The sequence below is a fragment of the Diuraphis noxia genome, unplaced genomic scaffold (genome assembly GCF_037042655.1).
Source record: "Diuraphis noxia isolate RWA-SAM2 unplaced genomic scaffold, SU_Dnox_SAM2 contig0001, whole genome shotgun sequence".
Taxonomy (NCBI): domain Eukaryota; kingdom Metazoa; phylum Arthropoda; class Insecta; order Hemiptera; family Aphididae; genus Diuraphis; species Diuraphis noxia.
In genome coordinates, this window is record NW_028301711.1 from 53285374 (window position 1) to 53312542 (window position 27169).

The 27169-nt window shown below is 27.0% G+C and overlaps 2 protein-coding genes across 2 annotated transcripts; one reads left to right on the plus strand and one right to left on the minus strand.

Moving 5' to 3' along the window:
- Positions 1-2374: 2374 nt before the first annotated feature.
- On the minus strand, positions 2375-23946 carry LOC107166646 (cytochrome P450 4C1-like). The gene is made up of 10 exons (XM_089219395.1): positions 23148-23946; positions 13796-13902; positions 10866-10956; positions 6420-6678; positions 5998-6124; positions 5805-5883; positions 5636-5745; positions 5233-5473; positions 4469-4648; positions 2375-2845 (listed from the first exon to the last, which is right to left on the minus strand). The coding sequence occupies exons 1-10, from the start codon at positions 23317-23319 to the stop codon at positions 2685-2687; spliced, it is 1527 nt and encodes a 508-aa protein (XP_089075521.1). The 5' UTR covers positions 23320-23946; the 3' UTR covers positions 2375-2684.
- Positions 14594-17570, plus strand: LOC149060898 (uncharacterized). The gene is made up of 2 exons (XM_089219401.1): positions 14594-15572; positions 16941-17570. Exons 1-2 carry the CDS (start codon positions 14939-14941, stop codon positions 16943-16945), a joined length of 639 nt encoding a protein of 212 aa, XP_089075527.1. The 5' UTR covers positions 14594-14938; the 3' UTR covers positions 16946-17570.
- Positions 23947-27169: the final 3223 nt, after the last annotated feature.

Consider the following 27169-nt stretch of genomic DNA (forward strand, 5'->3'; position numbering starts at 1 on the left):
ACTGGTTTGACGTATAAATCATTATTGTATTTGTTTAACATGCACTTTGATTTTGATTTTTTTTTGCCAGAAACAATTTCCAAAATTAAGGTTTTTTAAAATGTTATTTTTACTGTTACTTAAGGTAAAGTCAAAGTACCAGGTGCACAAAGAAATTTAATTGTAAACCAATAGATTTATCACTACAATCAGAATCCAAAATTAAATTAAATTCTCAGGTTTGTTGTTTACTTTACATGTTGCAAAAATAGTATTTTCTAAGTTGGTAAATTTAACTTTTAGTAACTCAAGTCTGAAATCCCTTAAACACTATAAAAACAAGCGTTCTAACTGGTGTAGGTGTAGCAACACATTAAACACGATTTTTAGTTGCTTTAAAATTAACATTAAATCTAAATTTCTTTAATTTATTAGATAATTAAAAATGTTTATTCAATAATTATTTCAGCCAATTATTGATAAAAGTATTTTATGCAATAAAGAACTGCGATTTTGATTATTTAAAATTTAAATATATAGTTTAGTATCAAATATGTGGAAGTTTTTAATTTGAACCAAATTAAAGATATTTAATTTTCACCACTGCAGGTAGTCAAAAATAGTATTTGTAATTTGCACCAAAATGATTATTAACTGTTTGTTCGATTTTGAAATATTCAGTTATTCCTCGGTATCCTCGTTGACGTAAAGACTAAATGGACACGAATGACAATAATAATTTTTCGGGTTTTTTCACCTTATCTGATAATATTTTAACATTTATTACGTCCAATTATCGATCGTAATCGCATAATGTTTATTAGTTCATTATTTCGATAAAATACTAAGCTATACGTTTAGTCTTGCCGTTTCGTCGTAATACGTAATTTAATGTAACATTTTTTTTTTTTTAGTGCAGTTTTTAATTTTCTTCTTCAAATATGAAAGTTAAGATAGCTAAAAATAATCTGAGGGGAGATATTTTAGAATAGAATAACCATACTTTTTATTTTGCATAAAAAACAAAAACTACAAAGTACAAATATATAATTATTCTTTGGCGTTGTGAGAAAATTTTCAGAAAAATAATACGATTTTATATAAACTTACAACAATATGTGTATAAGCTCAGCTATTTTATAAATAACAATCAAGCTAAATTTATATTAGGATATAGAAACTTGTAAGGTGGTACTATCGAAAAAATAATCGATTTTAATTTTGGTGCAAATTGACTACAGCTAAATATGTAGGTAACTATGCACGTAGTACGTAAAAATATATCAATGCATATCCATGTATATATGGTTCGCTGTAAATTGCTGCCCATTTTTAATTTTTTATGTAAATTGCGACCCGGGCATATTTTGCACATACGTAAATTTCGGCCTGGCTATATTTTATATACACGTAAATTGCAGCCTGGGTATAATTTTTATTACCTACCCAAATATTTTTTATCAATGATATTAAAATCAATATTTTCCTTCTCAATTTTCAGACTTAGGGATGTCAATATAATTTTATCAATATTGGTATGATTAAAAATATTGGTTTTGCTGTTCTTAATTAAAAAATATATTATTAGCAATTAGTAATAATGTGTCAGTAAAAATGTGTTATTAAATAAGGTCTCCGATCAAATGCACACTGACTGCTAGTAATATATTATGTTAGTGAATATATTATTATTATATAAATCGATCATTCAAAGATTAATACTTATCTTTAAATTGTACAACCGACCGGAAATCGGAATATCCCAGGCCGCAATTTACGTACATTTCAAATATACCTGGGACGCAATTTACGTAGTATATAACTATGACCTTTTTTGGGGGACGCAATTTACCGACTCCGGTACATATGCACATTAGTGACATTACCTATATATCTTTAGAAAATGACGATCCATTATATTTTGCTATTTTGCATACTTACCTATTTATTGAAATGTTAATGTAATTATTTTGAAATTGTAGACTGTATTAAGATTACTCATTTTATTTTTACCAGAAAAATCAATAATTATCATACATATATTTAACAAGTAACTGGAAAACTATAATTTAGATACTCTCTCTTGTATTTAAACTGTAGAACGCACAATAACTATTTTAAAGAATTAATTCCTTCTTTAATTTTTATATTATCTTTTTTGATAGATATATTGAAATCATGTATACAAACTGCTAATCAGTAACCTTTTATAAGCTCTTTAGAATATATTATAAATTTAAATTTTTAAATTAATACATAATAGTAATAATAATAATTTAAGTATTCCTACTGCAACATATTCATATATAAAAGTATTTGTTTCAATAAAATTCAGTATGCTTTTTGTAAAAATTAATAGCACCCATGTCATATATAATTAAATAAATAAACACGGTTTATTTATAAAAGAAAAATGTATATTACTATTTTTATACTTGCATCATAGTAAAATGAATACCATTTCAAAATATAAATCTAATAATAATAATAATAATAGGTATGGAAAAAATTAAGCAAATAGTTATATTAACTTAGGTACATAATTAATAATGATAATGAAAAAAAAAACATCCAATGCATAAAAACTTAAACTATAATACCAATATAATTAAAAACTTAATACATAATACAATTTATAATATGCAGTGGAAGTAGTCAATACAATATGAATGTATGTATTTAAGTCAGTAAGCACTTGGATAAGTCTACGTCCGTTCTTCAAGTGTCACGTTGATTCCGTTTAGTGCGTTCAACACGATTTCCCCTACAATTCCTAACTTGTCTTCTGGGTCTATTGACTTAACTCTGTACGATTTTATTACTGTGGCGACAGCTATTTTGATCACAATCATCGCGAACTTTTGTCCTAAAACAATTCGTAAAACATACGACATAAATACATGTTTGATTAATAAATATTTTATTTCATGTAATTGGACGCATGTCATTATGTTGTGTCAACTAGTATACTTGAACAAAATATTTTTTTAATGCTATTTATAATAAATATCAAAACCGTTTAAAAAAAAAAAAAAACTGGAATCTAATCAGAATATTAAAAAAAAATTCAAATATCTGTGGCATACCTACCAAAAGAAATCAGCAAACTGATAAATATCATACAGTTCAGCTGTATTATTATTTTTAGTCAGATTGTTATGAAGAGCTATAGATAATTTATCAAGGATGAAAAATAAATAATTAAAAATAGGTAAGTATGTTACATAAAAAAAATTGATATATTCGAAGGAGTCAATACTTTGAAAAAAAGTATTTGGAATTCTATACCCGTAAGGCAAACATTAATTTGAACCTACTACCTACGTGTTACATATTTGTAATACTTACCCATAAGTAATACAAAAATAAAATAACGTATAATATTATAAACACACGATATTTTAATAGCGCAAGGTAAAATGACGGCATAACATAATGATATTAGTTTTCGGTATAATACTATATCGAAATAAGTCGATTGTCATAATATGTGAGTACTTTACAAAAGTTTAAATTTTTCAATTTTATAATAGGTCAATATTATGTTTGAAACGTACTGTGCTATATGATTATGAATGGCGATATATAGCGATTAACTAAAAATATAATGTTAGTCAGCAAATCTTATATCTGTGCATCTAATAAAAAATACATCTTTTTACAAATATTCATATAATAACTGGCACATAATATTCAGACCCGGTGGTAAACCTGTTTTTTCAGCAATGACTGGATTCGTATACACATATGAGACAATAATATATTAGACTTCATTTTTTTCTACAAATGCAATGGCGTTATACTTATTGTATTATGTACCTATTATACTTATGTGTATTGCCATATTAAATGCTAAAATAATTTTTACCGTTGACAAATAATCTTTTTTACTTGATTAGATTTACTGCCAAACCGTTTATTATTATATAATTTTGAATTGTTTTTGTTAGTTATGAGAATATAATATTATACACAATTAAGTAAAAAAATTGTTCAAAAAACCAAAACGTAAAAATAACTATATAGTGAATTACACGTAAATAAATGAAATAGATAATCATTATTTACAAAGTTCTGAATTTCTTAAAATAAAAAATATATTTAGAAAAATTATGAATATGTATAAGTCAGACTATATTGATCATTGTATTAAATCAAAAAAAATTACTATAATTATTTAATAACTATTAGTAATATAACAATTTTAACATTATGAAAAATGATTTTTCAAGTTTTGAAACATATTTATATCGAAAAAGTATTTTTAGAACTTATCCAACACTCAAATGGGGGAATTAAAAACGATTTTTGTTAGGATATTGTGTCTGATTAGTTAAAAATAAACACCAATAAATGCACGACAATTTGTTTTATGAGAATTTTATAGATTTCTGCACAATTTTAATAAAGCCTTTCTTTTGTTTGCTTTTTATCATCGAAATAAATATATAGGTAAAACTGAAATTGTAATGTTTCTTTTATTACTTACCAATGCAGTTCCTCATTCCTGCACTGAATGGTATAAAGGAATATGGATGTCGCTCGTTTTTATTTTCCTTTAAAAATCTATCAGGATCAAATACATTTGGATTTTCAAAATGTTTTTCGTTTCTGTGTAAAGCAAACACATTTATGAAAATTGACGTCCCTGGCAAAATAGTGTGATCACCTGCACAAACATATTTTATTAACAATGAAAATATTAATAACATACAAACAGTTAAATATTTATAAGAAAAAATGGGCTTTCTACGAAGCACAGATATGACACTGACACACTGTTTTAGATTGGTGATTGTCTGAATCTAGTGTGTAATAATATACATATAATCTTATTCAACTTATGACAACAATTACTATCGCTTTAAAAATCAAGTATAAAAGGAATTGTTTATTTTTTAATGAATAAATGGACTGCCTAGGTATTGTATTAAGATCATGTTGACACATAAATTGTTCTTTAAAATTTTTTTCAATTATTGTATTTTAAAATGTAGTTATGAAAGTGTAGTATCAGACGTCACAATATTAATAAACGTATTGAACATATTTATTTAATTAAGGGGCTTAAGAATTTTTTTACATATTTTGAAAAACTGTCGGTACATTAATACCTATCTATATATATTACAACTAATTTTAAAGACAATTTTTTGGTTAAAACTGATTTTTCTAAGTATAATTATTATTATAACTAAATACTATTTGATCATTTAAAGTCCTAAAATTAATATATATTAATTATTTTATTACCGATTGTGAGTGGTTGGTAAATTTGTCTGCCAATAAATGGCACAGATGGAAAAAGTCGTAACACTTCTTTGATTGTTCTCTCCAAATAGTCAAGAGTACTTAAGTTTTGTACTGATAACTTTGTATTACCAAAATTTGGAATTTTTTCGTTTAATTCTTCGACAATCCTATCTTGTGCATGTGGATTTTTACCCAAGACATACATAATCCAAGAAAAAGTAACAGAACTTGTATCAACTCCCTGAAAAAAAAAGAAAAAAAAAATTTTAAATGAATGCATTTCCGACATATTATATATTTTTACTTCATACAGTATAATATTATTAAAAAAATTATAGATCATAAAATAAATTCAGTTTTTTAAATTAATGCATAATATTTTCGTTTAAAATTCTATGCTTACCGCAAACATGAAAGTGTCGACTTCCTCTTGAATATCCTCATCACTTAATACTTTTCCATCTTCGGACACTTCTATCAATAAATCCAATAATGCTCTATTGCGTTTTTTCCCTAAAAATGAAATAAAATTATTACAATTCTATCAACACGTATCACAGTGTAATTTTTACCATGCTGAATTTCATTTTTATTCGCATCTGAAATCTGATCATTAAATAACTTGAAGTTTTCTTTTCTCTCTTTAATGACCTATAATAAATTAAAAATATCTATGGTTATATTATACAAAAACGTACCTACAGTTGGTAAGTACTTATTTATAATCATAATTTTGCGGATAATAGTTAATTTCAATGACATTACCTTTCTTGTGAATGTATGTATAACGTCTATACATGCCTTTTGTCTTTTACTAAGAGATGTTAAGTTGAATAATAAGTTTGGTTTCAACCACGGTGTTATAAACCGTTTCTGCATGATTGCAGTAAGTCTGAAATTAAAAATTTGAACTTCAGTTCTACATTTCAAAACGATTATTTTTATGATAAATTGATAACTCGTTAATTAAGTAGTACCTATTATAGTTTTGATAAATCATAAATAAAAATATTTAATACATAAATACAGATTTAAAGGTTGAAAAGCAAAAATTGGCGTTTATCCATTTGAATTTTTTTTTTTACTTTCTCCTCAAAGTTCATTGTTCAGATAGTTTTATATATTATATAGTTTTCGGTACAATACATTTTATATCTTGGTAGGTATGTACATAAATTTCTACTCACTCGTCGAGTGCCTTCACGTACTCCAGTTGGGAATTTTCCTGTGAATTGATCTCACAGCCCATAGCTGTATTGCCGATGGTATCTAGTGCAGCCAATTTTGCGTATGGCTTTATATCGAATCCATTATCGTTATTGACCTCTTTTTTTAACACCTTTACTAAAACTTTACTTTGTTTTTCTATCAATGGAATAAATTCCTCGAGAATAGTAAAATGAAATGTTGGTGTCAATAACTTCCTTCTATTATGCCATTTCGATCCTGAGTTTAACAATATACAATGATTATATTATTATTATTATTATTATTATTATTATTATTATTATTATTATGCATATCAGCATATTTAAAATATTTATGAACATACATAAATATGTGTTTGTTTTATTTACAAAACAAAACTATTATATTATTATTTATTTAAATTTTTTATTATTCGTACCTAGATAGGAAATTAGGTTGAATATTATCAACAGATAAACTGTTTCAGTTTATTCTATGTGCACAATGTTCATATGTGTTTAAAAATATGAAATATGATCTTAATTCTACTATTGTTTAATATAGGTAATAATTATATTCTACAAGCGTTTTTTTCTCACTCGTTTCCTGTAGTTTATTCACAATATGCATACATGTTAATGTATCGATTTTGTTGATTTTGTATTGGTACAATCGCATCATTCTCATTAGAAAAAAACTTTTTTTTAATACTTGAAAAAATTATAATTTCGAATATGTATAATATTTCTTACGGTATTTTTTTAAGAATTTGTGATTAATTTATTGCATTTTATAATATCACAACATACATATTTTGAGTTATATAAATTAATTTAAAAAATCAAATTATTTTTTTTTCATTTAATCATAAAAACGTGCCCCACACCTAAAGTTTCGATATTGTTTAAGCATCGTGATAAAAACTTAAAAATAATTAATCATAAATTATTTGATTAACCGATTATAATCGAGGCTCGATAACTCAAATTTCAAGGGAAATAAAATTGTGGTGTACAGTGTCTTGAGTTTTAAAACTCGTGTTATCGCACTAATATTTCAAAAATATAAATAAAAAAATTAAATATTTCCATGAAATCAATATAGGTAGTAGAAAGGTACATAATATTTTAAATTGATGAAATTTTGAAAGTTTTCGATCAATTTCATAGTCATATTTTTAAACAACTTTTAATGTAAATTAACATGAATAATTAATTTAAAACTTTCATTTTGTTTTATCATTACTCTCAATTAGCGCTACTGGCGAATACTAGTTCTTAATGGATACCACTTAACATTTTGAACTGTAGGTCCACGAAGTACAAATCTTATTCAAAAACCGTATATATTCTATGATACGGAAGCTCGCTATCCTATGTCTAACCATAACTGCAACAGTCAAGGATATTAAGTGGAAAAATCTTATAATATAGCCAAGTAATCCGGCATTGACTTGTGAATTAGTTAAAATAAGCCGATACAATATTTTTCAGCTTTGTTTTTCTTTTAAGTTTCTGAAAAGTGTTTAACTAATAAACTTTATTTTCAACATATCTAATGAGTAATGAGATTTCGAATATAATATATTAGACGAATAGTTAAATATTGATTTTTCATAAGATAAATTAAACAAATAACATTACCTGCCTATGTCATTTTATATATTATGTATAATGTATATGCAAAACATATAAAAAATAAGGGTTTTAGTTTTTATATTATTTATCTTACCTATGGCTAGAAACAGAAGAATTTATTATTATTAACTACACTATCTATCTTACAATTGACAAAAAATTGCAATTTTATTAATAAAGATTAAAGATATAGCTTGTAAACTGGTTGGTCAAATAAAAATAATTTGAAACACTAGAACAACTTTTAGATTTAAATTTATGGTTTGTGTTTAAAATTATACTCTTTGTATAAGCTTTTCGCCAGAAATATTGACTGTCCTGAGTTTTTAAAGTCGTTTTTCATTCCCAACTCCTACTCTTAACACTACTTACAAAGTCTAAAAATACATTTTATCTCAAGAACAAGCCACACCCACATATGTGTTGTCTTCGTCTTATAAACGTACAACATAGCAGGAACATGTTTTACGCGAGACAATTTTACGCACTCAGTATTTATAGAAGAATTAACAAAATTCCACAACGCATAGTAAAGAACTCAATCTGAATGTATTTATGAGAAATTTCATTTTTATTGAGAAGATGTTACACCGTCTTACACATGTACGAAATAACAAATTTTCTTTCACTAGTTTCAATAATGTACTGTTAGTTTTGCTATTAGAATAAATTGACCTACAATAAAATTTAAAGATAAGATTATTATCTAGTGCTTCATGTAGGCTTTTATTGATATAACTTTTTTTAAGTAAGTTATAATCGTTTTAAAATGTGCAGTTTCCAAAATGTCATAACTTAAGTTCACTCTAATATCAAAACTAACATCACACTTTTAAAACTGATGAACAAAAATTTGCCATGTCGAACGTGTCACGTGTGTAAGACGGAGATAACACATGTGAGTGCAACGCCCTCTTAATTTGTTATTAGTTATCAGGTTTTAGCAATCGGACCTTTGCCGAACCACCCAAAACTCTAATTGTTTGATACAAATGAGTAATGACAAATTGGAGGTAAACGTAATGCTGTAAAACTGTTCATAATTTAATATAAAATTACTATATAGAAATACGAGAGTAATTGTAAGCTCATATTAAAATTAAATTACTTAGTATAAAAAGTTTATACTAGAGCTGAAATAATTAAAATAGACAATGGTAGTGAATAAAAGTATAATATATATATACATATATATATATGTATATATATATTAATACAGTGAATTAATTGACTTGGGAATGTCCCCGCTCTATACCGGGTGATTCTTTTATCATTGAACACTCATTATTTCAAAAATTACTAATGTTTTTGAAAATATTTTTTTACATAGTTTCAAGTTGTTAAAAAACCAACCTTTTTATTAAAAAATTATATTTTTAAATATTTTTTATCCTTATAATTTTTTAAGTTTTTTACTTTTTTAAAATGACAACATAGAGTTTTAATTTCATATTCCAAAGCAAAATATTTTTCGAAGTATTTTTATTCATAAAAATCGAATTTAGGACGAGTAGTTTATGAGTTATAAGTATTTAAAGTTTAGATTGGCAGAGTGGAGTGGCCCCAAAATTATAAGGATAAAAAATATTTAAAAATATAATGTTTTAATAAATCGTCGGGTTTTAACAAATTGAAACTATGTAAAATAATATTTTCAAAAGCATTAATAATTTTTGAAATAATGAGTGTTCAATGATAAAAGAATCACCCGGTACATTGTTTACTTTTCCCGGTGTTTTTAGAAAACTCATTAAAACATTTTTTGTATTCCAAAGATTACCCTTTAATCCTGAGAATTGTGATTTCAAATTGTAATTTTAAAAATTTAATTAAATTACCACCTTAAAACTTTAAATACATAATATGTTATACCTAAGTATAATAGATCGATATTAAAAGTTTAAAACGCTGTCTGCGTCTCTTTGTTAACCCAATTTATTTGTTATTTTAAAGCTTCTAATAACAGTTAGCATATGCTAATATGCTAAACATATGTTCAATGATTAATAGTTACAAATAATAAATATTATCTGCCAAAATAAATGAAATACTTTTTTTTAGCCAAAGGTACTAGCTACTTCATCATAATGCATACATGTATTGTATATTATGTAAGTTATGTAAGTATATTGGATTATTATTCATCTGATACGTTGAAATGATATTCTCTTAGGAAAACGATAATACGGTGATATAATAATTATTGTTAATATAAAATTTAATCTCATTATATTATATAAATAAAAACACCAATATAGGCTATAGGTCATAGATGGATAGTTTTAAGAAAAATATAAACAAAGATAAATTTAATACCAATAAACATATTAATTATTATTTACGATACTAGTATTCATTATCAATTTGTCATCGTGATTCGTAGTTTAGGTCATGGTAACATGGTTTGATATGTACATCATCTGAGCTCTAAATTTATATATTTGATTTGAATGAATTCGTTTATTCGTTAATGTGCACTTTATATAAAATTAAATTTATGCTTCATAGTTTTATTATATAATTGTAAGAATATGAACAAATTATTTGAGATTATTAGCAATGTGAAATGCTATACTAGTTTATTTTTCAAAAATATATATATATATATATTGAAAACAGTTATTATTGTTTTATTACAATTTACCATATTAATTTACATTACTATAATATTGTCAATGGAAAATGTCTAAAGAAATTTAAATATTAAGCTTATAGTTAATTTTTTACCAGGTTTTATATCTTATGTAATTAATCAATTTTATTACAACTAGTTTTTGTGTGTATATAATTTTTCAAAACAATTATTACCTGAACTGGTCACTAGTCCTGTACCGATAAACGGAAGTAGTAGGTTGTATTCTAGGTTCTTATCAATATGAGTACTTGAGTTCAGAATTTGCTGAAATAAAAGTTTAAAATTAGAATTTTACATACATTAATATTAATTTATTGTAAACATAAACCGATGTAAAAAGATGTTTATATATTATGTATTTTTACAAGTAAAATATATGTTTTAAACATTCATAACTCGTAATTAGTGTGACGCATTCAAGTAGATTTGATTGAAGATTGCAATATTTAAAAATGAAAGCCAATATTGTGTGTTAATTTACTCAAACATAAGCCTCCTAATCCCTATTGTTTGATAAATGTTCTTTTTACAATAATATAGGTATATGGACTTTTGGTTTAAAATTAAGGTAATCAGTGAGTATGTAAATTGTTTGTATCTATTAATGCTCATAAGAATACTATACAATGAAAAATTCACTAATTTAATGCACATTTGTACCAATTATTAAAAAGAAAAACAAATTAAATTGGTTTTTAATCAAACTATCCTTCAAATAGTACCTATGCTAGCATATAGTACCTACATATTATACCTAACCACCAAAAATAAATTTTCATGGTTTTTAATCAAATTTTCATAATATTTGTAGGTTATGAATACCTACAATTTAAAAACTGACTAGTGACAACTTAACAAAAATATTTTAACTACCAAACAAAAATATAATATGTGCTTAATAAAACACACCAATTAGACAATAACAGAATTTTATCTTATTTTAATGCTGGATAACCGAGTGTCGTATATACCTTCTTCTAAATATTTAAAAGTTGTTTGTTATCTTAATTAATAAATTATGGCTGCATCTCCTTGGCACATTACTACAATAGAATATTGTTGGATTCATACAAAATAGTACTTGTAAAATTTATGAATTTAAAAAATCAAAGGTAAACAGAAGTGCAAGATTTATGTATATATTATATATATACAAGTATATATAATTGATTTAAATATTTTAACAATAATTAATACATTATTACAAAACGTTCAGTTTATATATAATATATGTATATATACACATAACTTTTAATAGAAGATATAGTATTTTCACTGCACATGTAAAGGAAATATAATTTATAAATTGATGCCATAAACACAAAAGTAGAACCTAATGATAGGCTCAATTAATATAAAACAAGGGAGGTCGTTGTGGAAATTCAACCATAAGCTATACACAGCAATTAGTAATTTACTATAAGTGTGTAGTTTTTTTTCCGATAGGCACGTGCAATCGTACATGACCTAAAAACAGTGAAACATTAGGTATGTAGGTACCAAATATGTTGACTACAGATACCTGTAAATAATATAATAATAACTACAACTAAATGCATAATACTTTGTAGGTATAGTATTTTTACTCGAAACCGAAATGATTGAATAATATTTTATAGATATAATTATTACTTTACGAGAAAACTGTCCATAATAATATATGGGGATGACTAGGAAACTGCGACCATCCCTAAGCGAGAAATAAATTATTTTCTGAAAATAATGATTGTATTGCGTTAATATGATATTTCTTTAGAGAATCGAAGCATGGATATTATGTGACCATGTCTCATGCTTGTAAAAATAAGAAATAATATTTTTTCAAATGATAATGACCGATACTACCTCATGATTTCGATTGGGAATTCGGGATTATGTACTTTTCTGGTACTTAAAAATAGTACTTAAAAAATATCTACAATTTTGATTATTATTAACGATAATATATACCTAATACGCAATTTTAATTAAAAAAAAAAATGTTTTATGTATAGTGGATTGTAATATTGTAATATTTACACATAATCAAGTAAAAAGACCGTAAAAATATTTATCTTATAATGATGTTGAAATTTAATATTTTTCTCATAGGAAAATGTGATAAAAAATTATAACGCATACTAAAATTGTTTTATGATAATCATGTGACGTCGTATATTATACTACAATAACATTTTTCTTAAAACCTAAGTCTAATAATTTTTTTTTAAACATTATTATAGTTATTAAATAAGATACTAGTATCATACACTACCTGATTTTCTTGCATTTCAACCCTAAATAACAATATACTTACTATAAATTATACCTATACGAAAATCAAAAATGTATTTAAATACTCAACCACCACCTTTTCATACCAATATAATTGTAATTTAAATTTTATATAGTTTAATGATTATATTTAAAAATTTATATGCATTTGATTAATTCAAATTATTTTAAGTGTGAATAAAAGACTATTGTTCATTTTAACTAAATAGCTAATGAGTACTCAAATATTGTAATTTTTTGTTTGAGTACTAATGGTTGGACCATGCATGACGATTTACCTCCCAAAAGCTAGTTTGAGTTCAATAAAATCAAAAGTTAATTTTCTAATTTTCTAAGAGTCATAATTTTATTTCTCCAAGTCGATAACTGATGTACAGACTATGTATCAATTATATTTTAATAGACAATGTCAGCTCATTAAACGTTCAGACGATTTATTAAGTAATACAATTTTTATAACTAATGTCTATTCATTCAAAGTTCAGACAACAATTTAATGTGTACAGTAAATATTCAGTAACTATTCAGTGCCAACATAAAAATAAATTGCAGAAAGCATTTACAAAAATCGTTATTATTTATTTTTCTTTATTACCTATTATTATAATTTATAAATTGAAATCATGATTTAAAAATTAAAATAAAGATTTTAGAGTATTATAACCATGTATTACAACATGGGGAGTTTTAATTTTTATTACATAATTAATGTGGTAAATATTATTCTATACACCTGCTTGGCCAATAATTATTGTATTCATTTAAAAGATTTCTAGCATATTAACTCAACACAAAATGTTCGTAATAACATAGATAATTTTTAAATTACCTGAATATGATCAGCGTCAGCCATTGCTATGAATGGTCGAAGACCAATCCATAGTTGATAAATGTCTCCGAATTTTGAATGCCATTCGAGTAAAAGTCTGAAGAAATCTATAAAAGAAATATAATAAAATTGATTAGCAAAGTAGTAAGTACTGCGAGAACTAGAAAACTGAACATTTTATAACAATGTATTAATTATTGTTAAAATATTTAAATCAATTATATATACATGTATATGTTTTTGGTGTATATTATGCATTATTGGCATAGGTATACAGACTACAGAGGCGTGCAAGATAGGTATTTAAAAATGTATATCAATAAAATGAAAATACCTTTTCGTAATGACTTCAAGTTTTAATTAATGTTATCTGCTCTACATTTCCGATCATATCAGTCTAAATTATTTTATATCGTAACTGTATCTTATCGTTTTCATATAGCCAAACTTTGTTTCGTGGGCATCACTGATATACACTAGAGATTGAATAGGTGGTAAAAAAAAAAAAAAACAGTGCCGTGCGACTAAACAAATTTGACGAATATATACCTAGGTAGTTTAGGTAGTTAAGTATGTCATATCTATGTTCCTAGTGGAGTATATTGTACAAGCACTCTGATCAGTAGATTAGTAGATTAATGTTTCATTAAAGCAATATTATTATTGTTGTATTGTATAAAATATGTACAATTCATTCCGAAATGTTTTGTTTATGTAATACGCTAACACAACCATCGAGCAGTAGCGCAGTGGTTTTTACCAAGAACGAGTTCCGTTACACAGAAACAATAATTTCTCTAATATTATAATAATATGTATAATATTGTTATTAGAAAATAACGTCGAAAAGGCGAGTGCAGTTTTTTCTCCGCCGGGGGCCGAAGATTCGTTAATTTTTCACCAAAAGACCAAACAAGAGGACGAAAAAAACCAATAGACATCACCGCACCGATCACGGTCGTCACGCTGCACATCGTTTATTTCTCCCGCAATAGTAGTGTGATGACGGACTTCGGGTCATCGAGTGTTCGTTATAATTCGCTGCAAGAGATCGCCAACGAATAAAATTATTATTTTGTTCGCAGTAAATATTGTGTTTGATCGGCTTATAATAAATCGTTGAAGGCGAGAACGACGATCGCGATGATGGCGCGCACCGTCCGCGTAGTGACTCGTCTGGTTCTGTACGCGACGATGACGATTTGGTCGGCGGCGGGTAACGCCACATCCGTGCTCGGAGAAAACGTCGTTTCCGGTTTCGAGGAAAACGCCTCCGCTGCCGTCCGGATTGGCCATGCCACGCCGGTAGCGGTAGAAGGCAGCCCATCATCACACAGAGGTGCCAGACAGACGGAACAACGCGATCAAAGGTGCGCTCTACCGTCGTTCATCGGTGGCGGCTCGAGCAGTGACGGAGCAGCAGCAGACACCGTGCTGGAGTCGACCCGGACCGTTGATCGGTACCTGGTGAAACCCGCAGAGTACTACGAAAATCGTGTGACGTACCGAGAGAAACCGGCTGTGGCGAATGTGCTGATTCGTCGGCGGAGACCCGTTCCGGTGCAGAGGATAGGCCTGTTACCGTATTACGTTCGACGCATGGACTTTGAAGACCTAGCACGTCGGCCTCCCGACGATGAGCCTGCTGCAGTGTCGATGACGGCCGACGACGTTCGCCGATTGCTCCAACGTGTGTATTCCGAAGGTGTGATCGCGGGTGGCGAGGTGGCTGCAACGGCGTCACCGAATTTCGATTCAAAGGTTTTGCCCCTCAAAGGTACTACCTATCTCACATATTACTATAACATATAGCTCGTCACCACCGCTGATGATGTTATTATAATTTATATCGCTAACGATTCTCAGTAGCTATCAAACGAAATAGTCTAAAAAATCACTTTTTAGCGCTTCGACATACGCACTTAAAAACGGTAAAAAAATGCATGACTAGCACTAAAAATTGGAAATATTGCCAATTAAATTTTTTTTACTTTTTTTTATTGTTAAAGACATTTTTAATTTTAAAGTTAACTTGATTTTAATTTTACAATTTGCTTATATTTCCTGTACCTATGGATGATATTACTTAAACTAGTGATCGGAATTGGACCGATTAAAATAAAAATAATATATTAATTTAAAACAGTAGGTATAAATTTACAGTTAATCTTACACGATCCCATACCTTGAAAATTCTAGTTTAAATAAAAAAAGTTTTTTCTACAAAGAAAGAGCCAGCTCGGGCAACTTTTGTACATAATTTTTTTAGCTAAGCTTTTATAAGCAACCCTTAAAGGAGAACCAATTTTAAAACAAAAATGATAATAGGAAAAATATATTATATGTTCAATTTAAACACTCGATCGTGAATATTGAATCATTCTACACAAGCAATAATTCAATAATTTATATTGTGCTTTACTTAATAATACTTACACATTTAATTAAACATTTTCAAAAAAATAAAACGTAAAATTCATAATAAATTAAAAAATATAATTGCGATTTTCCTATACTTTTAATATTGTACCCCGACAAAATATCGCAGGTAAAATATCGTGTGACCAAAATATCGCAACTAAAATATTGCGAAACAATTATATCGTAAAGAAATAATACCGCCGTACATTATTATCGCGTCTGTATATTGAATTTAACTTGATCTTTTCTAATCATATTAAAAGTATAGTAGGAAATCCAAATACGCCAAATAAAAAGAACAAGACAGTCAGTTGAGCTGAACGAGTAAAGGAAATAGTGGCAGATTATCATAACCGAGAGTTTAAAGATTATCTTCAAGGTATTTTATTGAATATATAAGTATACTTCCATTAATTAATATACATATTTATTTTTTTGTTACTATATACTAATACTTATATCAATTTTATGAAATTATGCATATTTTTATAATTTTTATCAATTCTACTATATATCAATATAACAATATTATATACTTGAAATATATTATTTATTTATAATTAAATTACTGCTATATTTCATGCTGGCCATATTTATTCCATGCGATATAATGGTTTCGCGATATTTTAGTTGCGATAATTTTATCACGCGATATTTTACCGGTTATATTTTGTCGGTGATTCTTTTAATATGTACTTAATAATATGATTTCACTATGTTTCAGGTTAAAAAAAATGACAGCCAGTATTATAATATAAACACACTATCCTGGAAGGCAAATACTCTTGGTATTTTCTGCAAATGAACCTACATAATAAAGTATTAATATATTATATTATGCTAGCATAAGTGTCGCTACATGAATCATGTAATATTTTCAAAATCATTATTTAATGAAAATATTTTTGATGATTATTATTTATTATTTTTTTATTTTATTATAAGTTACTTACATTAAAGATGGTAAATTATTTTTAAATTCCACTAAATGCTACTAAAAATCTGTTGATTATACAACTCATTGTTTATTAAATTAAAAATATTATTTTTATAATATTATTAACCGTATAGACATATTTTTTTGAATGCTGAACTCATGAATTTACTGTTCTCAATATGATAACCCATTTCTTTTTTTTTTTATCTCATTGTGTATTTATAAAAGGCAAGCATAAACACAACCATGACATTGGCAATGTGTGTAAAATGCAGTCCCATATTACTGTTTATTTCACTTCTACGTGGTGCAGCAATATTCAGCACAAAATTTGACCTATTAAAAAACGTACAATATAAATAAATATTACTATATTTATTTATATTTCCTTTTTTTAACGTTTTCTTAAAGCCACCATGTCAGACAGTCTAGACATATATGTTTATTACATTTTAATTATAATTCGCAAGGATAAATGAACAAATACGATTTATTTAAAGTAAATTATAATACATTTAAAGGTAGTTTCACCTAATAAAATCAACAAATACCTACTTTCACCGTCTACATTTTTCCGATAATGATCTACCGTGTTTATAATAATATGTTTTATTCATACGGAAGAGGAAATTCTGACGTTTGTGGACTAAAATAAATAAATGCATTTGTAATCAACATATTGATTTCATATTCTCAAACGTCACTATATACACGTATAATTGAGGTGTGTATTATACTTATACATTTATTATAGGTACCTATTATGTTTTAAACTTTTTACCAAGTGACATATATTTGAATTTTTTATGTTTAAAATTTAGTATTGTGTTTTAAAATAAAATTTTAATTTATTTGCACCTATACTCAATATCGTATTGCAAATTTAGTCAGACGTGTTTATCACATTTGAATTTTTCATGTATTCATTTATTTATTTTTATTTATTTAAATTATCAATAGGTACCTATTGAATAATACAATTTATTTAGAAAATAACAATATGTCACTAGGTATTTGGTATTCTACTGATGATATTCATTTTTAAATTTCTTACGTTGTTAACTATATTTTACTGTCTTAATTCAATAGTTATCAAAATTTAATGCTTAAAAGGCATACCTATCTCATAAATAATCCCGATCAGTGTTCGATCATAACGTGCACTTAAACTATGTATGGAATTCTGATGATAATAATTCATAAGTAATACAATTTTAATAAAATCTATACCCTGCAGGAAAAACATCGGTAATGTCATTTTCTAAATGTTACTTTAATGTGAATAGTATTTTATAAATGTACTTCTTAGTTATTTCTGACAAAAAATTCTCAATATATTGATAATAATATATAACTGTTTGATAGCACTGATACTTAACTTTTATTGTTTTTTTTACTTAAATGAATCATTTTTATTTTTAATTATGTTTTCAAATTAAACCATACCTAAACAGACAACAGTAAGCATTAAAAAAAGATAAATATTTAAATTTTAAAGAGAACAAATTTAATTTAAGTTGTTTCAAAATGTTTGAAATATTTAACTGTTTATTTAAATATTTAACTGTTTATTTAAATATTTAATAACTGTTTAAAATAACAAATCAATATGTTGTTATTCCGAGATACATTTGAATTTTAAGTGTATACATACGAGAAGGTTAAAAATGATATAATTGGTAACTGCCAAGAGCCCAAGACGGAATTAGTAATGTTGCTATTTTATTAGTTTCGATATTAAAATACAAAAAATAACCAAAGATAAAAATATATTCAAGGGCGATTACAAGAAAATAGTTCAGGGTGACTGAGGTTCGTTGATCTATAAGAGAATTATTAAACAGACTCTAATTCCTGTAAAAATATTTACACAATAAAATTGCTTTTTAAATTTTGAATACAAATATCCATTATATATACCTACCACATTACGTTATTATTATAAATGAATGGGATATGGGGAGAATGAACCCTTGCCACCTGTCCTCTAACAGACGTCCTTGGAAAACTTATAAGAAGAAACCTATCTGTAGTACGTATATAAGATTTATACTGGTAATTTAATGTTATACTTTATGACGATACCCTTCTTTTCGCTCAAGGAATAGTTTCAAAATATTCCCTATCTCCTTCTCAATTTTTACGATTTTAAATTTAATTTATGTAAAACCAAGAAATTATTTGACTATTAATTGCGCTAACGAATTTGATAGAAATCAATTATTGGTAAGAAATAGATATTGTAAAAATTTTAAATACTGAATTATTAATTAAATTTTATAAAAAAGTAAACTCCAAAATATCGGAATCAAAAAACAATGTTTTTCTTTTATAATTACCGATAAACGATTTAAAAACTATATATTTATATATATATATTATATACTATATTATTATAAATAACTATGCAATTCAGAAAAATCGGTTCAGCAGGGTTCTCTGTAAGTGGCAACAAACTATAAATTGCTTATTACATTATATTATAGTAATGTAGTTTATATGTAATATTATAATTTCTATAAATGTTTTTTACTTTACTAAAGTACCTATCTAGGTTTCAATTTTTTTTTTTTTTTAATAACAAAAAGAAAAACATTTTAATTACATTAGTAATTCTATTTGTAAGATTATCACCTTAAGCAAAAAAATAAATTCCACTGCCATATAAATGATAAGAGTATCTTATGAAATGATAGAAAAAGTCAAGTAAAACTGCGTAGTTTTAAACTAATGAGCAATTATGATTAAATTATTAGCACGAATAAAATAATATTATTTAGATTATTTATTTTTAGCATTCATATATTTTCAAATAAAATAAAAAATGTATGGATAGTCAATGAGTACATCATTTTTTTAAAAATATATACTTATAAGTAATAATATGTAACTACGTAATCAAAATATAAAATTTATATTTTACATAGTTATCGATAATAAATAAGATATATGAATTAACATTCAAATTTTCAGCAATCAAAACTTATAAGACGAATAAAATAAATAAGGAATTTAAAAAGTATGATATTCACAAAAATATTTTTTAAATTACCATAGGTGTCTACATTATACATAATAATAATAATAATATACATCAAACATTATCTTTATATTATTTTTGTTTTATGCATACCATCGATTTACTTAGGCTTACGATTTACTGTCTACGTAGGTATGGCGTTTCATTACTATTGAAAGTACATAGCATACTCGGGACATGGATATAATTCAAAAAGTATCAAAACGGAATGCCCTTTTAATAGTAAACAATTATTATGATACTAACTAACAAAACATAATACATTTATTTTCTATGAAATACTAAATACTCGTAAAATGTATATAAAATATATGAATTGCTTATGTTACATAAGTTATGTATGTAAATACTACGATTAAATGCTCCCGTCTTTATTAATATGTTTATACAAACATAGAATGAGGTCATTATTCGATTTTCAAAACGATTTTATATTTTTTTTTAAAGTGTTTTAAATTTACATTGCTTGTCCAACCACTTCAGTAATATATTAATATAATTAATAGATGTCGATTGTGTCAATAGTCAAATGATATTAAAGATTACTAAATGTTATTATTTTCAATTACAGACAACATAAAATATAAGTAAATTAAATAACTAACGCTAGATAGGTTAGGCTAGGTTATCTTATATATAGCAAAGATAAACTAATAAATTAATTTAATATATAGATACCGACATATGTCCTATTTTATATACAAATAATAAAAAATAGTAATATAATTATAAACTACATATTCCTAACATATGTATTTAGCCTAGCATATTAGTATATTATAATTATAAGTTATAACATAGGCACCTAACTTACAAATTGACCAAGTATACTTAAAACAATGTGATATTGCTTTTGTATCATAAGTATGTAATCGGTAGAATTTAGCTTTGATTTTTGGTTAGTTTTAAGTTCAAAATAAAATTATTATAAAATTCAAGTACATATTTAAAGTAATTTTATCTCATTAGGTATTTAGTCTTTGCCTACGTCCTTCGTTAATCTATAATAAACATCTCGACTTCATTACTTGTTGGTTATCGATAACTGATTAATCAGCTGAACTAGATAATATACCTAACCGATTCTCGTTTATCCAATACAGTTGATACTTTTGTTTCTTCTATCTATTCTAAAAATATACAATTAAAGTTAAATACCTACCCACTCTGGAAAAAACTTAGTAGGCATATACTAGCTAAACAATTACAAGATACACATTTCACTAGGTATATTTTAAAATAATATATTATTTGCAAAACATTCATTACCTATAATTCAAAACGTTAAAAAAAACATTAGGTATAATATCATATTACATTATTTTTAATTAGGTAGTGTAATTTATTACTAATTATTTTATTATGAATTATGATACTTAACAGTTTTAATAAAATACTTAATATATTTTTTATGCTAAGAATTATTGTTGTAATAAATATGAGTGATGGTTTATCATAATTATTATGACTTATAAATTTTAAATTCAATAGATATATATCAAACTCAAACACATCATACGCATTTAAGGTTTTTCAGAATTTTAACATAAATCTTAAACTGTTCAAAATCCATTCAACAAATTAAAATTAAAATGTGTTATTTAATCTAGGTATTAGGTAGTAATTTTTGTTTTTAAAGTTTATTTTTAATAAATGAGTTAATTAAATTATACACATACCTATCATAATTTAAATAATAAACAAAACAGGTGGCTATAGCTTAAGGCGCTTAGATCAAAACAACGATATAGTTCCCGATTAAATTTTTATTTTTCATTTAAAATATACTCTTGGCTGTTTGTAATTTTTTAATCATAACTTTTTCTAATAATTAACAACTGTTGTCATTATCTATATCCAACTAACTATTTTATGTTTACATATCAATTATGTGCGATCTTCTATCAGAAATTGTAAATTTTTTGGGAGAGTCAAAAATGTCAAAGATGAATATCTAATCAATGGGGTCTACTCGTATTATGCTAAATATATTTTCAAGATACCTTTCGCCTTTTATTTTTTTGAAAAAAGTAAAAGTAAGTAGGTATGTTATATTAATAAGTACATTGTATTATGTAAGTTGTTATTTAATCACGTTGTGTACTTATTACCTAGGTATATCTTTTATCTATACCCTGTTTATGATTGGACGATATTCGGCGGAGTTTTCAAGTGTTTCGAGTTAATAATACCTACTGATGTTTATCTGTTCTTAATGTTCATAAAAACCTGCGTCCGAGCAGTTATTATTACTAAAACGATTGTTGTACTGTAAACCGATCGATATAGCAATAGTCGTAGTAGTATCTTAAAAATGTGTATATAGAAATAATATCAAAATATATAATATAAACTAACTCATATACCTTTATATACACGCACAGTGGTTTCTGAAAAATGGCGTGATTTTTAGATGACGAGAAAAACAATTTAACAAAACAATATAACGTTTTAATATAATGGATATAAAGCAGGTAGGTACACACAAATAATATTGTAATTTATATTGAACTCACTATGTTATAAATATAGAAACAGAATAAAGTGCCTATAAATTGTATGTACTATCGTCGTAAAGTGTAAACATTGTCGTAAATAAATAAATAAATAAAAAACCTATCTGCTATGTTATAATATACCGGGTTGCATAAGAAATCACTGTACCTATATATATATCAACATAGTTTACCGAATCAACGGTGGTGAGCTGATTGTCCCTTAAACACGATTCGGAGTCCCATTAAATATGGTTGGTCCGTTATTGAGATATGTTCGTGAAACAATTAAATCAATACATACTATATCATACGAGCCGGTATATAGTGTTTCGGTACCGGTTCCGGAGTAAAATAAAAAAAAGAACGCGATCTTCGCCGAGGTTTGTACCTGCGCCCTATACACCGTATAGATGATCGTATATAAACATACCAGGTGTACGGCGGTAACCAACTTACCAGAAGGGGACCCGTTTAGCTGTAGTGCGTTGCCGAAGATGGGCAGTGACGGCGGTCCGGGGATGGATCGAAACGAGGCGATGAACACACGCCTGCGAATCAACGGGCCGATGAGCGCGACGGCGATGAGCGCGACGGCAATGCATATCAAAATCAACGTGCTGCCGTCCATCGTTGTCCGTGCAGTGTGTTCGTGCTGAAGTCGGGTGGGTTACCGCAACAGTTGCCGTGTAGTTTTTGCGGTCGGCGAGGTCTCCTCCCGGGTGTGGACCGTGGTATCAGCTGGTGTAATATTTTGTGTTATTATTAGAGTGCGGTATTCTATATGGACTGCAGGAGTCGCTAATAATGGTGGTGCTGCGGTGACGGATCACCGGGTGCGGGCACGCGACGTACTGCGTTGGAAACGCGGTTGCTGTAAACGGAAAGACGAGAAACGATTGTTTCCGTCGGTTTAAAAAACAAAAAAACAAAACAGGCGTGGAAAAAAAATTTGTTTCTCTTTTGAAAATCTTCGAAACGGTCTGGAAACGTAAAGTGGCTTTCGTGAGCCTACACGAACGTCAACGCAACACGGTCGCGGTCGATGATGCGGTCTGGTGCGACATGTTATTATAATAATTATTATCGCGATGTTATTGTAATGTCGTTTTTGGATGATTGTTTCAGACGCGATTTAACGACGACAAAACGGTACAAGTCGGTCTGGTCGCAGTGCGTACGGAAATTTTAACGCGATCGTGCCTACTCGACGCGGCCGGTATGACAAATTGCCACCGATCTAGTGCGCACACGCTTTGCACGGCGCGCTCTTATATGCCGGCCCGGGCCATCCCCATTATTACATACGCACATACACGCGGCGCTCGGCTGACGGCGGCCCGACCAACAACAACCCCTACTACACAACCGGACTTGGGCGCTTGACGCACGCGCTACCGGCCCGGCCCCGTTGACGTACACACACACACACACACACACGTTGAATAATATAATAAATCTGTGTGTGTGTGTGTCTACACGGTACAATATCATATTATATATATCTTAGATACGCGTTTGGTGTCCGACAGCGCACACCGCACCGGAGCACACTCGTCGCAGGTGGCCCGATGGGCTGCACATATATAATAACAATTTTTTTTTCCCGACGCGCACATACCAGATCACATTATTATCATCACATACCTACCTACCGTATCACAATATATATATATATATATATATATATATATAATATGTTATGTGATTGTACATATTATAATATAATAATATATTGTATTAAATCTGCGAGAGGTATATGTTGTATATATGCATATACCATATGTTATATTGTGCGCAGTGCGACTGTATATATAGGTACGATAGTCTGTACATTATTGTATTATTATTATTATTATTATCATCGGTAGGTAGATATATAGGTAACCTACGTGATAAATTTGCACGTGTGCACGTCGATATACGCACATATTATATTATGTGCCATTAAAAACGGTCGGCGCGATCCACGCCTATAAGGCCATTATATTATACAATCGCTCTCACTCGGTCAGAGTATGCCCATTATTGTAAACGTAAATATAACTTATTTCCCTGTATACCTAGGTGGTACCTATTTTATTTTAATACTTATATTACTATAAAGTTGTCAACAAATTTCGAGTGTTTTCGCATACTCGTCGTATATATTATAGTAGTATACACTGAATGCATAGTAGGCGTATAGTATAGTACTATACGAGTACTATATTATGCGGGTAATAAGCTCGATCAAATTATGTAGTGAGGCGCCTTTGTTACAAAATAGTTTTTACTATATAAATGGATAAAATCATACCTGACATATCCCGCTCCCCTTAAAATAAAAAACACGAAATCAAAAAACTGACAAAAACAAATTCTCAAAATCCTTCATAAAATACCAAGGAAGTGCCGGTGGAAATATCTAAAAAGTATATTCCGTAGGTATGACATATGACTTACCCGGTCTCTTTCCTTAGTTGATAATATATAACATATTCAATTCTAAAATAAATAAATATATAATACATATTTGTATGTATATATTTTCATAATAATTATTCAGAAGGTTATTTTTTGAAAAAGTTCAAATCAAGTCAACTCTGGGAATTATTTACTATTATACTCTTCAGCACCTAGATATCACACATTCACACCCTCAAACTGCAACTATATCATCTATGTATAGTGTATATTTAGATAAATGTAATTCGTCTCCAAAGTTTACAGCTGTTTATCAGCCTACTGTATCAGCCAAGAACTGCTTAAATTATAATATGATTTTTGAACTACAGATACTACAATATTTATTATAATACAAATAATAATATTATATAACCACCACGTGTACGGTTGCATAGACGTACAGCACCCAACTATTAGCAGCCTAATACGTCGAATAATATTATATTATTATTATATAGTCCAAATTTGTATGCATTTATGCATCAACAAACCTTGAAATGTGCAACCTTATATGCTCATAAAATGTTTAAGAAATATTCAAAAACATACTATTATCCAAAATATTGTATAACCATAGTTATAGTTTTTTTTTCATAATTATTGAAAAATTGAACATTAGTTTATTGTTAGTTAACACTTAGAGATAAATTTAAATGTTTGATAAACATCAAATTGACAATTAAAGAATACAATTAAATTTAAAAAAATATGATTAAAGCTAGTCTTTATTTGTAAAATAATATTATCTTATTAAAACGAATTACCTGAATACAATCTATAGATAAAGATTTATGAATAGCGAATTTGAAAACAATTAGTTTTATAAATTATTTAGAAAATTATAATGCATACAATTTTAAACTACATGTTTTTAAATATGCTTAAAGTTCTTCTGCATTATTGCCCCTAAAACATGCATTCATATGCAACATACACTTTTTCTATGCGTTCTCTGCTAAACAAATCTTAAGAATTTCTTATATATTATTTCTTATTACTTGCACCGAAGTAACCATTTTACTAACACAACTTAAAATTGTACAAATAAAAATTAATAATAACAATAGCAGGTAGTAATCATAATTATGAGTTATTCACCTATTTGTTACAGTAAAAATAACTTTCAATGATGATCATGAAAAAATACTGCAACAAAAACGTGTCAACTAGGTAACTAAAAACTTACTGTGTGTGCTATTATACGGCAACTTTTTTATTTTATTTTTTTAAAAGTTTACGTTGACTATAATAATTATGAAAATAGAATTTGTATGTTAACACAGACATTTACAACACAGTCTAAATATGAAAAACCCCACCTAAAAGTTTGATTTAACCTACAAAACAAAAGTGTCTAATTTTTTTATAATTAATAAGAAAAATAATTGTATTTTGATGTTTAAATTTGTCTACACTATTATGGTACACTATTAGCGTAGGTGCTCAAAAAAAAAAAATGATTATTAGTATGTACAATAAAATATTTCTTTAGGTATGCGCAAATTCTTAGACTTGATAATATCTTTAACATGTAGTTAAAAGGTTATTAATGCATATTATCATCAGAAAATAAGAAATAGGATTTTAATCGAAATGATTAATACAACATGTAGGTATTTAGTCATTTAATATCAATATGTTTTCTTAAGCCATAATAAATTTATAAAAAAATTTCAAACAGAAATAATACTATTAAATATTTTAAACGAATTATAAAATTATTTATATTGTAATTTTTAATTCCGATTTAAAAGCAATGATCATTAATCAGTGGTATACTTTGAGGCAAAAGAATTTGACAGGGTTATAATTGTTTTTCCGATGTATTGAATAGTTAAATTCTAAATGATTTAGCAACCTATTTGTTCAATAATAAAAACATGATGCGAATTAGATAGGTACATAGCGTACCTACGATTAACTTTGATTAAAATACCAATATTGGTTTGTCCAAATCTTATTCTTATATATTGTATAATGATATTATATGATATTTATTAGTTATTTTTAGTAAAACCTAATTTTAATAAAAA